At 38.0% G+C, this 12,617-nt stretch overlaps 1 protein-coding gene across 1 annotated transcript; it reads right to left on the bottom strand.

The window, feature by feature from the left end:
• Positions 1-573: 573 nt before the first annotated feature.
• Positions 574-12,506, bottom strand: LOC131303005 (uncharacterized). The gene is made up of 4 exons (XM_058329799.1): positions 10,784-12,506; positions 10,436-10,673; positions 10,041-10,326; positions 574-1,061 (listed from the first exon to the last, which is right to left on the bottom strand). Coding segments are annotated over exons 1-3 (1,305 nt in total). The 5' UTR covers positions 11,849-12,506; the 3' UTR covers positions 574-1,061; positions 10,041-10,324.
• Between the last annotated feature and the right edge of the window lie 111 nt (positions 12,507-12,617).

A 12,617-nucleotide genomic window follows, 5' to 3' on the forward strand; every position in this document is an offset into this window, starting at 1 on the left:
AGACTCAATGAAATACAATATGTATACATTTAGGCCTTGTTCGACCAAAGAAACCCACCTAGCTTTCCCGCCAAAACAAATGGCTTATTGGCTTATTGCCACTTCTGACACACACAACCTCTCCAGACCCCACCCCGTTGTTCCAAAAATACCCCCGCCCCACAAATTGGATTACCCCAAATTTCCTGATTTCTGTTGTATTTAATTTTTATCTTTTTTCTCTTTTAGTTATTAATAAATATTATTTTTGTGATCATTTCATCGTTAATGGTCGGAATGAATTTTTAGCTCTAATGCCTTTCAATTTGCACCCGTAAAAGATTGAAGGATACTAAATAAGGAGCCTTAGGGTGGTCGTTAAAAAGCCTTAGAGTCAAAAATTTATTATGACCATTAAAGATGATATGATTAGAAAATAAGATCTCTGCACCGATTCAACCAAATTGAAAATCGAAACACGTAAATAATTGGTGCTAAATAAATAAAATAGAACAAACATAGAAAGATTATTATGTCAACAAACGAGAATTAAGAGAAAATGGAAAATGATGTTGAAGGGTTTTGACAGTTTTTAGTCCTTCTCATACCAACACGAAGGCTATAATGCCCTTACACAATAATTGGAATACAATTGAATTTTTCCATGTTACAGACAACGGGAAACCCACCAATCCCGCGAAAAAATAAAACAAAACAAGCCCACCGACGCCACTCCCCAATTGCCGCATACACCATACCAATTTTCATACACACATTAACGTTTCAGCAAATCAACCTAAGGCCAAGTACAAGTTTATTGCCACTCACATTTTGCCACGTCCGTACGCAATGTTGGTTATGCAGCTCTATTACCACGTCTTCGTAGTGTACACAGTGCTTTTCTAATATCATTTCTAATATCATTCCTCACGTCATTCATTTCTGGAACATGATCTTCGTCAACAATGTCGTCCCTGTCGTCCAATCTGTCCTCCAACTCCGGGTCCTCATCTGGCAAGTCCTCAAACGCGTACTCATACGCCGAGCTTACAGGAGCGAAGAAGTTATCAGGTTCTCTATCCCTATTGTTGAAAAATGTATGCATTATAATTTGTGAAAATTTATATGCATCTCTATTAATTATTTTGATGATTAATTCAATGATATTTTTATTCGGCAAATACAAAATTATCGAAAAGTCGATTCCCGAATTAAATATTTTCGTGACCTTGAAATATAGCTTAAAGTCTCTTGGATTCATGATTTATATTTACAAAGACTTTATTGAGCTCAATACATGCTTTAACGGTTTATTTAGATGAAATTGTGAGCCACAGGTTGACGAACCGGCTGACAAGCCGGCTGTCTGAACAGAAAGCTGTGACAACCGGACGACCACCCGGATGACCACTCTATCAAACGGCTAGTTTCAAACGGCTAGTTTCCAACGGCTAGTTTCCAACGGCTAGTTTCAAACGGCTAGTTTCCAACGGCTAGTTTCCAACGGCTAGTTCCAACGGCTAGTTTCCAACGGCTAGGAAGCATATGGATGGCTATATAAGGCATCAAGAACTCATTAATGAGTACACACACAAGCTACAACATTCCATATTATTGCAAGAGAAAATTCTCAAAAGATCAAAGCCAAAAATTCTCATTGTTCTTCCACTTTCATATTATTCTTGAGAGAAAATTTGTACAAGTCGTGAGCGATAATTTTCATACCTTCTTCACATACTTGTATTTCCTAAGTGAGTGTTTGAGTCAAACACTTGAAAGCTTAGAAGACCAAATTCGGGTTGGAATTTGGGTGTTATTGTTTTTGAGAAGTTTTCGGAGAAAATTCTTGCGGTTGTGCTAGCTCCTCGGGAAAGCTAGAGGCATTCGGTTCTTGTAAGCACCCGCAAGACTTACAAGTTGTAATCTTTTAAAGATTAGTCTAACCTTCAAGTAATTGCTTGAGGAGAAGTGGAGTAGGGCCGGACCGTGGACAAATCCGGACCGAACCACTATAAACGGGTTCTATCTCTCTATCTCTCTATTTTGATTGCATACTTATTGTTTGCATATATTGTTAGAGATAAATTTTTATTGGTAATTATTACTAGCAATCCTATTCACCCCCCCTCTAGGTTGCATAATTTGGGTAACAATTGGTATCAGAGCCTCGGCTCTTGTTTGTAGATTTAACCATCTAAGAGTTAAGATCCATGGCAACCACTAGTAATGTTTCTTGTATCGAAGGTCAATCGTCCAATAGACCTCCCTTGTTCACCGGAGAAAATTACTCTCATTGGAAAAATAGAATGATGATCTTTATTCAATCCACGGATTATGATCTATGGAAAATTATCAAAAATGGTCCCATTATTCCTACTAAGAAAGTTGGAGAAGAGACTATGCCTAAACCAGATTATGAGTGGAGTCATTTGGAAAAGGCTTCAATAGAAAAGAACTATAGAGCTATGAACCTTCTTTTTTGTGCTATTACTCCCAATGAATATGATTGTGTCTCCGCATGTGAATCGGCTAAAGAAATATGGGATAAGTTAGAAATGTCACATGAAGGAGATAGTCAAGTTAAGGAGTCCAAAATTGATATTCTTGTGCATAGCTATGAGCTCTTCAAAATGAAACCGGATGAATCTATATCTCAAATGTTTGCTAGATTTGCTAGTATTACTAACGGTTTAAAAGCTCTTGGAAAGATTTACAGTCAATCCGAAATGACAAGGAAGGTGCTCCGTTCCATGCCAACCAATTGGGACACTACCACCTCCATCATCCTACAATCCAAAGATTTCTCAACATACACGATGGACAAGCTCATGGGATCTCTCATGACGGAGGAAATGCATCACAACCTCAAGGGTGAAAAAGAGAAGAAAGTTAAGGATCTTGCCTTCAAAAGTACAACAAGCAAATCAAAAAGCAAGGAGGATTCAAGCAACGAAAGTGAGGATGATGAAATGGCGCTCATCACAAAAACGTTCAAGAAACTCCTCAAAAATAGAGCATCTCGCAAAGGTAGAGGATTTTCAAGAAAAGATGGAGGCAAAGAAGAAAGTAGCAAAAAGGATCCAATCATTTGCTACGAGTGCAAGAAGCCCGGCCACATCAAAAGTGAATGTCCATATGCCAAAAAATATTCAAAGAAGGACAAAAGGAGAGCTATGATGGCCACATGGGACAATAGTGACGATAGTAGCTCCGATGAGGACGATGAGCAACAAGAGGTCGCTAACTTGTGTTTCATGGCCATCGAAGAAAACGAGGTAGATCTCGACTCATCCTATTCCTTTGATGAATTGTTTATTGCCTATAAAGAGTTGAAAGTAGAATTTGAAAAAGTTGTTTCTAAAAACAAATTTCTTAAAAAGGTTGCTAAAGATCTCTCACTAGAAATGGATGATTTAATTGAAGAGAAAGATATTTTGGAGGAAGAAAATGAAAGTTTAAGAACCTCTTTGGCAAAAGAAAAAGAGTATTTGAAGGATACTTCCAAAAACGAATCTTTAGAAAAACAAATTGACGATTTAACTAATTCTCTTTCAAAACTCACTAATGGAAAAGAAAGTTTAGACATTCTTCTTGGAAAACAAATGGTTTCTTTTCACAAGGCCGGAATTGGTTATAATCCCACTCAACACAAAAATCTTTTTGGAAAAGATGTTCCTCCTTCTAACCATTCTAAATTGACATGTCATTATTGTGGTAAAATTGGTCATATTTCTCCTACATGTCCTATGAAAGGATACTCATCTTCTAATGCAAAAAAGGTTTGGGTTCCTAAGAACCGTATCAATGCTAACCTTCAAGGACCCAAGATGATTTGGGTACCAAAAGTCAAGAATTGATGTGCTATTGTAGGTATGCTTCAAAAGTTCTCTCAAGGAAGGAAGTTGGTACCTTGATAGTGGATGTTCAAGACACATGACCGGTGACAAGAGGGCTTTCAATTCTCTTTCGCCTAAAGATGGTGGACATGTCACATTTGGAGACAACAACAAAGGCAAAATCATAGGAATCGGTGATATAGGTAATTCTCCTATTATTGAAGATGTTTTACTTGTTAGTGGTTTAAAACACAATCTTCTTAGCATAAGTCAATTATGTGATAGAGGAAATCGTGTTATCTTTGAAAAATCCAAATGTATCATTGAAAATGTCAAAAGCAACAAGACACTCTTCGTTGGACAAAGACTTGAAAATGTATATGTTTTTAATCTCAATGATTTAAGTAATTGTGATATAAAATGTTTTTCCGCTTTGAGTGAAAATAGTTGGCTTTGGCATAGGCGCCTAGGACATGCAAGTATGGATGCTATTTCAAAACTCTCTAGAAAAAATTTGGTAAAAGGTCTTCCTAAAATCAAATTTGAAAAAGATAGACTTTGTGGTCCTTGCCAACAAGGAAAACAAACCAAGGTTTCTTTTAAGTCCAAAAATGTTGTTTCAACTACTAGACCTTTGCAATTACTTCATATGGATTTGTTTGGACCAACTCGCTCTCCAAGTCTTTGTGGAAACTATTATTGTCTTGTTGTTGTTGATGATTTCTCTAGATATACATGGGTGATGTTCCTAGCTCATAAGAATGAGGCTTATCCTAATTTCACTAAACTTTGTAGAAGAGTTCAAAATGAAAAAGGCTTTGTTATTTCTAACATTCGTACGGATCATGGAAAAGAACTTGACAATTCTTTATATGAAAAGTTTTGTGATGAACATGGTATTGGTCATAACTTTTCCGTACCTCGTACTCCTCAACAAAATGGAGTAGTAGAGAGAAAAAATCGTACTCTGGAAGAAATGGCCCGCACTATGCTTTGTGAAAACTCTTTGCCAAAATATTTTTGGGCGGAAGCCGTTAATACCTCATGCTATATTTTGAATCGAGTTTTAATTAGGCCTATCCTCAAGAAAACTCCTTATGAGCTTTGGAATGGTAGAATACCCAACATTAATTACTTTCATGCCTTCGGTTGTAAATGTTATGTATTAAACAATGGAAAAGATAACTTGGGTAAATTTGATTCAAAATCGGATGAAGGCATCTTTATTGGTTACTCTCTTACTAGCAAAGCATATAGAATTTATAATAAGCGCACTAATCTTGTTGAAGAATCTATTCACGTTTCCTTTGATGAATCTAATCCTTGTGCTACTAAGGATGTTGTTGATAATGATGACTTAGAAATTACACATGAGATTCATGACTTGAAAATTCAAGAAAAAGTTGATGGTGATACTCAAGTAGAAAGCTCTCAAATCAAAGAAGATGAAGTTATTAATCAACCTCAAGATGCCATGGGAGACAACCAAGATCTTTCCAAGGATTGGAGATTCGTGCAAAACCATCCAAAGGACTTGATTCTTGGAGAAGTTTCGAAAGGGGTAACCACTCGCTCGTCTCATAGAAATTTTTGTGAAAATCAAGCTTTTGTTTCTCAAATTGAGCCTAAAAACTTTCCGGAAGCTCAAGATGATGAAAATTGGATTTTGGCCATGCAAGATGAGTTAAATCAATTTGAAAGGAATAAAGTTTGGGCATTAGTACCTAAGCCTCTTGATCACACTATTATAGGTACTAAATGGGTTTTTCGTAACAAGCTAGATGAATCCGGAAATATTGTTAGGAATAAAGCTAGACTTGTTGCTCAAGGTTATAATCAAGAAGAAGGTATTGATTTTGAAGAAACTTTTGCACCGGTAGCTAGATTAGAGGCTATTCGCATATTGCTTGCCTTTGCATCTTTCAAAAATTTCAAGCTTTATCAAATGGATGTGAAAAGTGCATTTTTGAATGGGTTCATAAATGAGGAAGTTTATGTCAAACAACCTCCCGGCTTTGAAGATCATGTATACCCCGATCATGTTTTTAAACTCTCAAAAGCTCTATATGGTTTGAAGCAAGCACCACGTGCATGGTATGATAGACTTAGTTCATTCTTGCTTGACAATGGCTTTACTCGTGGAAAAATTGATACTACTCTTTTCATTAAAGCCAAAGGTAAAGATATGCTCATTATTCAAATATATGTTGATGATATTGTCTTTGGTGCCACTAATGATAATATGTGCAAAGAGTTTGCTAAGTGTATGCAAGGTGAATTTGAAATGAGTATGATGGGGGAGCTTAACTTCTTCCTCGGACTTCAAATCAAGCAAACTAATGAGGGGATCCTAATCAACCAAGCCAAGTATGCGAAAGAACTTATTAAGAAGTTTGGCATGGAAGGATCAAAGCCAATGAGCACACCAATGAGCACATCAACTAAACTAGACAAAGATGAGAATGGTAAGGCCGTCAATGAAAAGATGTATCGAGGTATGATCGGCTCATTACTTTATCTCACTGCAAGTAGACCGGATATAATGTTTAGTGTTTGCATGTGTGCTAGATTTCAATCATGTCCTAAAGAATCGCATTTAAAAGCTATTAAACGTATTTTTAAATATGTTGCCGGTTCTCATGACTTAGGATTGTTTTATCCACGTGGAGTTGCATTTGATTTAATTGGTTATTCGGATGCGGATTTTGGAGGTTTCAAAGTTGATCGTAAAAGTACAAGTGGGACTTGCCAATTTCTAGGGCACTCTCTAGTGTCTTGGCATAGCAAGAAACAAAATTCCGTAGCTCTATCTACCGCCGAGGCGGAATATGTAGCGGCCGGAAGTTGTTGTGCCCAAATATTGTGGATCAAACAACAAATGGAGGATTTCAATTTGCAATATGATCATATTCCTATTAAATGTGATAATACTAGTGCAATTAGCTTAACCAAGAATCCAATTCAACATTCTCGAACAAAACATATTGAGATTAGACATCATTTTATAAGAGATCATGTTCAAAAAGGGGATATTGAACTTAACTTTATTAGTACCGACAAGCAATTGGCGGACATTTTCACAAAACCCCTTGGTGAAGAACAATTTTGTTTCATTCGACGAGAACTCGGCATGTCTAATCATTTATGAAAAAGTTGTGTTCTTGATGTCAAAAGTTTTTTTTTTTTTGGATTCAATGTTGAGTTGATTGAATTCGTAAATATCATACTTGATGGAGAGTACAAATGATCTTGATAAAGAAATCACCCTCCAAACATTTTATCATATGATTCATTTTCCTGTGTTTGGTATGCAGAAAAACAGTTTTATGGTCTTTAATGCTACTCCTCTTAAACGCTTTCTGGACTTAACCTGCATTTGTCAGTGTAGAGACCCGTATTTTATTTCCATAATTCTTTATGTTTTATTAAGGCATGAGTTGTGATATAAAATGGAGAATGAGTTCGGATGTCGAATGTGCTAGAATTTAGAAGTTCGGGATGCAAGTGTACTATGCATGGGTGTATAAGTGAAGGTGTGTGTAGGGGATAATTCTCCCCCACATATATTTCTTTTCTTTTCCGGGCAGACACACACACGTTTCTCTCTCTCTACTCCCTCGACCGACTCTCTCTCTTTCTCACCTCTCGTCCAAACTTCTCTCTTCGATTTCATCGCCTTAGAATGAGATTTCGGAAAAATCCCAAGTACTAAAGTTGTTCTACGCGACGAGATCTTCCTATTGATCGAAGAAGAATCATGATCGGAGCACTTTGAGGTTTCCTCCATGTTCGGGCTTGCTTCTAACCCTCGAGGTAGGGATCTCCTACCTTCTTTACGTGTTTAAGTGTTGGTTAGATGTACAAGAATCAAGTTTGATCATTTTTTTTGAGTCTTGAACAAATCTGTTATATGCTGATAATTTCGTGGGTTTTGGAAATCTGTCTTTTGGGAGCCCTCTGCTAGAAATCACTGGCATTTGTCATGATTAAGACCTCAAGGGGCGGGTCAGGGTCGTGACAGTCAGTCGGATGTCCAAGCGGATGTCCAACCGGACAACCGTGAGGATTGAGACTTATTCAAGCTTTTGCGTTGCTAACTCTGATTTATTAAGTCTGTTACACTTAGTTTGTATGAACTTCATGGCTTAGTGCTTAAATTGTCTCTTATATACTTCGCCGATATGAATTTCTTGTCTCTAAGCTTGCAGGGATAATCATTCTCGGTAATACCCCTCGCATTCTTTAAAAAGCTCTCTTTTAGGGGGAGCATGTATTAAGGGGACACAACAATAAACACCCGAACACAATTTTCTTCCCCTATTCTTGTTCTTTTCAGCGCCACCCCTATTCTTGTCCTATTCGGCGCCGCATCCCCTATCCTATCTCTATTCGGTGCCGCATCCCCTATTATCTCTCTTTCGGCGCAGCAATTCAATCAATTCGGCGCACCATTTCAAACAATTCGGCGCAGCATTTCAAACAATTCGGCAATCTCATACTCTATAAATTCAACAACACAATCTCTATCTCCTCATCTATCTATCTCTCCTTCTCTCTCGGCCTAAATCTCTCCAAATCTCTATCCTTCCAAATCGAGCAATGGCAAACATACCGCAAGGGTTACCGTTTGAGTTTTACGAAAGAGATGCCGAACGAGCAGAGTTCAGGTTGTTTATCCAAACCATTTGGATGCAACTCTTTATCTTCATTCTGCTGTGTGCGTTACTTACCATGAGAATACCACCATGGTTCGGATGGAATGTAAATGTGGATACTCTGTGGTATTGGATTGGCATTATAGCTGCCGTTGTAGCAGCCATTATTCGAGAATACGAAAATCAAGGACGCCAAGCTCTCAATGTACGAAGATAGAGTGCTACAGGGCAAGAGCGGCATGGTGCTGGAACCATGGCCCTATTGTTTTTCTCTTTTTAGTTTTTTTTTTATGATGTCACAGGGGGAGAAAAAGCCAAGTTTTAATTGATCTATCTTGCCATTTTGGGCAAATTTAAAAAATTGCTTGCTATGATCTGATGATTATTGCTATTACTCGTTGATCGTAGATAACTGCTTTGGTGCATGTATTAAGGGGGAGATTGGCATAACTCCTACTTGAATAAAAACTATCATTTTGTGTCATCATCAAAAAGGGGGAGATTGTTGAAAAATGTATGCATTATAATTTGTGAAAATTTATATGCATCTCTATTAATTATTTTGATGATTAATTCAATGATATTTTTATTCGGCAAATACAAAATTATCGAAAAGTCGATTCCCGAATTAAATATTTTCGTGACCTTGAAATATAGCTTAAAGTCTCTTGGATTCATGATTTATATTTACAAAGACTTTATTGAGCTCAATACATGCTTTAACGGTTTATTTAGATGAAATTGTGAGCCACAGGTTGACGAACCGGCTGACAAGCCGGCTGTCTGAACAGAAAGCTGTGACAACCGGACGACCACCCGGATGACCACTCTATCAAACGGCTAGTTTCAAACGGCTAGTTTCCAACGGCTAGTTTCCAACGGCTAGTTTCAAACGGCTAGTTTCCAACGGCTAGTTTCCAACGGCTAGTTCCAACGGCTAGTTTCCAACGGCTAGGAAGCATATGGATGGCTATATAAGGCATCAAGAACTCATTAATGAGTACACACACAAGCTACAACATTCCATATTATTGCAAGAGAAAATTCTCAAAAGATCAAAGCCAAAAATTCTCATTGTTCTTCCACTTTCATATTATTCTTGAGAGAAAATTTGTACAAGTCGTGAGCGATAATTTTCATACCTTCTTCACATACTTGTATTTCCTAAGTGAGTGTTTGAGTCAAACACTTGAAAGCTTAGAAGACCAAATTCGGGTTGGAATTTGGGTGTTATTGTTTTTGAGAAGTTTTCGGAGAAAATTCTTGCGGTTGTGCTAGCTCCTCGGGAAAGCTAGAGGCATTCGGTTCTTGTAAGCACCCGCAAGACTTACAAGTTGTAATCTTTTAAAGATTAGTCTAACCTTCAAGTAATTGCTTGAGGAGAAGTGGAGTAGGGCCGGACCGTGGACAAATCCGGACCGAACCACTATAAACGGGTTCTATCTCTCTATCTCTCTATTTTGATTGCATACTTATTGTTTGCATATATTGTTAGAGATAAATTTTTATTGGTAATTATTACTAGCAATCCTATTCACCCCCCCTCTAGGTTGCATAATTTGGGTAACACCTATGGATGTAATTATGAATTGCCATCGACGCCAACACAAGGTCCACCTGAGTTGACATTTCATACCACGGCATGAGGGCCAAGAAACCAAACCTATTTTTCCAAACGCCAAATGTCCTTTCAATGATACTCCTCAGCGATGAGTGTGCCCTATTGAAGTGCTCTCTATCATCGCGAGGTTGTCGCTGGCCCCTTCTAAATTCAGCCTGGTGGTACCTAAACCCTTTGTATGGAGCAAGAAAGCCCGGCCTGTTGGGATAACCAGCATCCACTAGGTAGTATTTTCCTGTGCAATTCGTACACGCACCGTTTTACAAAATGGAGGGCCAATGTAATATATTTAAAACAAATCATACAAAACTCCTATACTGCGTAAATTTGCACTAAATTATTACATGGTTCTGGTTTAGGGAAACGATATCTTGGATTCAAGACACACCGCTTGAATATGCTATAATCATGATAGATCCCCTCCCATCCAGCTGATGTAAACACGAAAGTAAGGTCAAAATCACATACGGCCATTATATTTTGGGTGGCATAACCCTTCTGTGAAAAGAACCTCTTCTCATCTTCCTTCTTCTTGCATCGTATCATAACATGGGTCCCATCTATAGCACCAATACAATTTCCCTGCACCAATAACAAAACATATTATCGATTTACTAACCCTCATTTTGGTGGAAAGACACACAGTATCCTTAACATTACCCAAACACAATCCAACACGAAATATAACTCACCTTGAATGGTTTATAGAAGTCGCGTCTATCTAAGTACTCGTGAGTCTCATGTTGATGTCGCGTTGGCTTTAACTTATCAGCAGTGAAACCTCTCCTCATGCACGCCAATATCTTATGCACATGTCTGCTCACAGTATCCCCCGAGTGCTGAAACCTCTCCCGTGTTCTCCGGTTTGAGTGACCCCTCAATAGATGCATGAACATTGCAAAACTCTCGAAGCAATCAACTCCATCATTTTTCATTCGAGAAGAACTCCAACCATACATTCCTTGAAGTTCTTGGACTATTTTTGCAAAAGTGTCTTTGGGCATGCAAAGCTCAAGTTGAAATCTCTCATCACGACTAGTCATTAGTTCATGCAAATAAGCTTTACCTGACAAGGGGCATGTGTGGAATGGTAGGCTCTGCGGCCTACGTAGGATTTGTATGGCATGCAACAACGCTATGGTCAACATGTCAACCAACAATTCGTCCTCTGCAATTTCGGCATAAAACTCGTCGGCCGGGATTGAATACTCAGAGTCAGCGTCTTCGTCAAACACATTCGTACTTGAACCGGAAGTTCCATTGTTGTTGTTCATCCACTCCCAATTGTCATATCCGGCCTGGGCCTCAGTTCCATGGCATGTACCGTTGTGACTTTGCCGGAAGTCAGAATTGGCATACAAGTGAGGCAAAGAATTGTACTCCTCCACTATTTGTTGAACACGTGGACCATTGTCACTCGGTCCTGCATCACCTTGCCCGGTAGTGGCAAACCTGTTCACCCATGGCATGTTTCCAAAGCCCTCGCTATTTTGGTATATCTCGTTCGATTGTTGATGCGCTCTTGGATAATTAAAGTTGGGAAGCTCATTCCCTCCGTTCCCAGAGTTAAAGATGAGATAATTTTCCGGGTAAACTCCAGTTTCCAATAACCTCTTAAAATTACCAAAGTCGAACGCCCCCCTTGCAATGTCGTCTGGACTTCCATAGTTCCCCCAACTTGGATTCGCCATGACCCCTACGGACAAAGACAATTCGTTGTTTGTAGAATAAAATTTCACTTTAACTTTTGCCATCATATGAGGGTACAATTGTAAGGTAGAAAAAAAAACAACAGATGATTTGCATGAAAAAAAAAATTGTAATGTACATAGTCCCAGACAAAAACATAAAACTCAACGGCTTTGATACTAAAAAAAACAACAATCGAATTGCTTTACAATGGCCAATGTGATCATTGTTTGTTCCTATTTTTTTTAGCTCACGGCCAGAGAAAAAATAAGCCAATTTGATCATTGTTTCTTCCTACTCACGAAAGCAATGGCTATATTTGGCTTAAATAAAAGTGAAGGTAAAAACATGTTTGTGTGAACCTGTTTTTTTTATAAAAAAAAAAAAGAACCATTTATCAAACCAATTTTTACTTTTCCTAAAATTGTCTCAGACAAAAATTTCTCCACTAAGTCCCAAACGATATGAGAGACAGAAGGGGGAAGATGTTCCCAAGTGGTATATGTGGTATAGAGTACATAGGATTATAATGCCATAGAGAGGTGTCAAAGCTTCCATATGGCCAAAAGCAGTCACCAACGTAAAGGAAACCGAAATGTTTGGGATGAGATAAGGAGAAGCCTTGGTGCAAGCAGAAGACTTTGGGATTTTTGGCAGACGATTTTTTTTATTTTAAAAGAAGTGAAAGTCAGATTTTGATACTTTCTCACATTTTCAACATACGGAAAGTTGCGGATCAAAAAAAAAAAAAACATACGGAAAGTTGTTTACAAAATGGATTATGGAAGTAGTTCACCAAACATATTTTCATTATTATTTTGGAAAATTTGTAAAAAT

The sequence above is a fragment of the Rhododendron vialii genome, chromosome 1a (assembly GCF_030253575.1).
Source record: "Rhododendron vialii isolate Sample 1 chromosome 1a, ASM3025357v1".
Lineage (NCBI taxonomy): Eukaryota > Viridiplantae > Streptophyta > Magnoliopsida > Ericales > Ericaceae > Rhododendron > Rhododendron vialii.

What these genes read in the sequence shown, in the direction of transcription:
- LOC131303005 (XM_058329799.1), bottom strand. Translation starts at nt 11,848, where the DNA reads ATGATGGCAAAAGTTAAAGTGAAATTTTATTCTACAAACAACGAATTG. An exon ending in ACTTCTATAAACCATTCAAG is followed by an intron (nt 10,674 to 10,783) that starts GTGAGTTATATT and finishes TTATTGGTGCAG; the next exon opens with GGAAATTGTATTGGTGCTAT.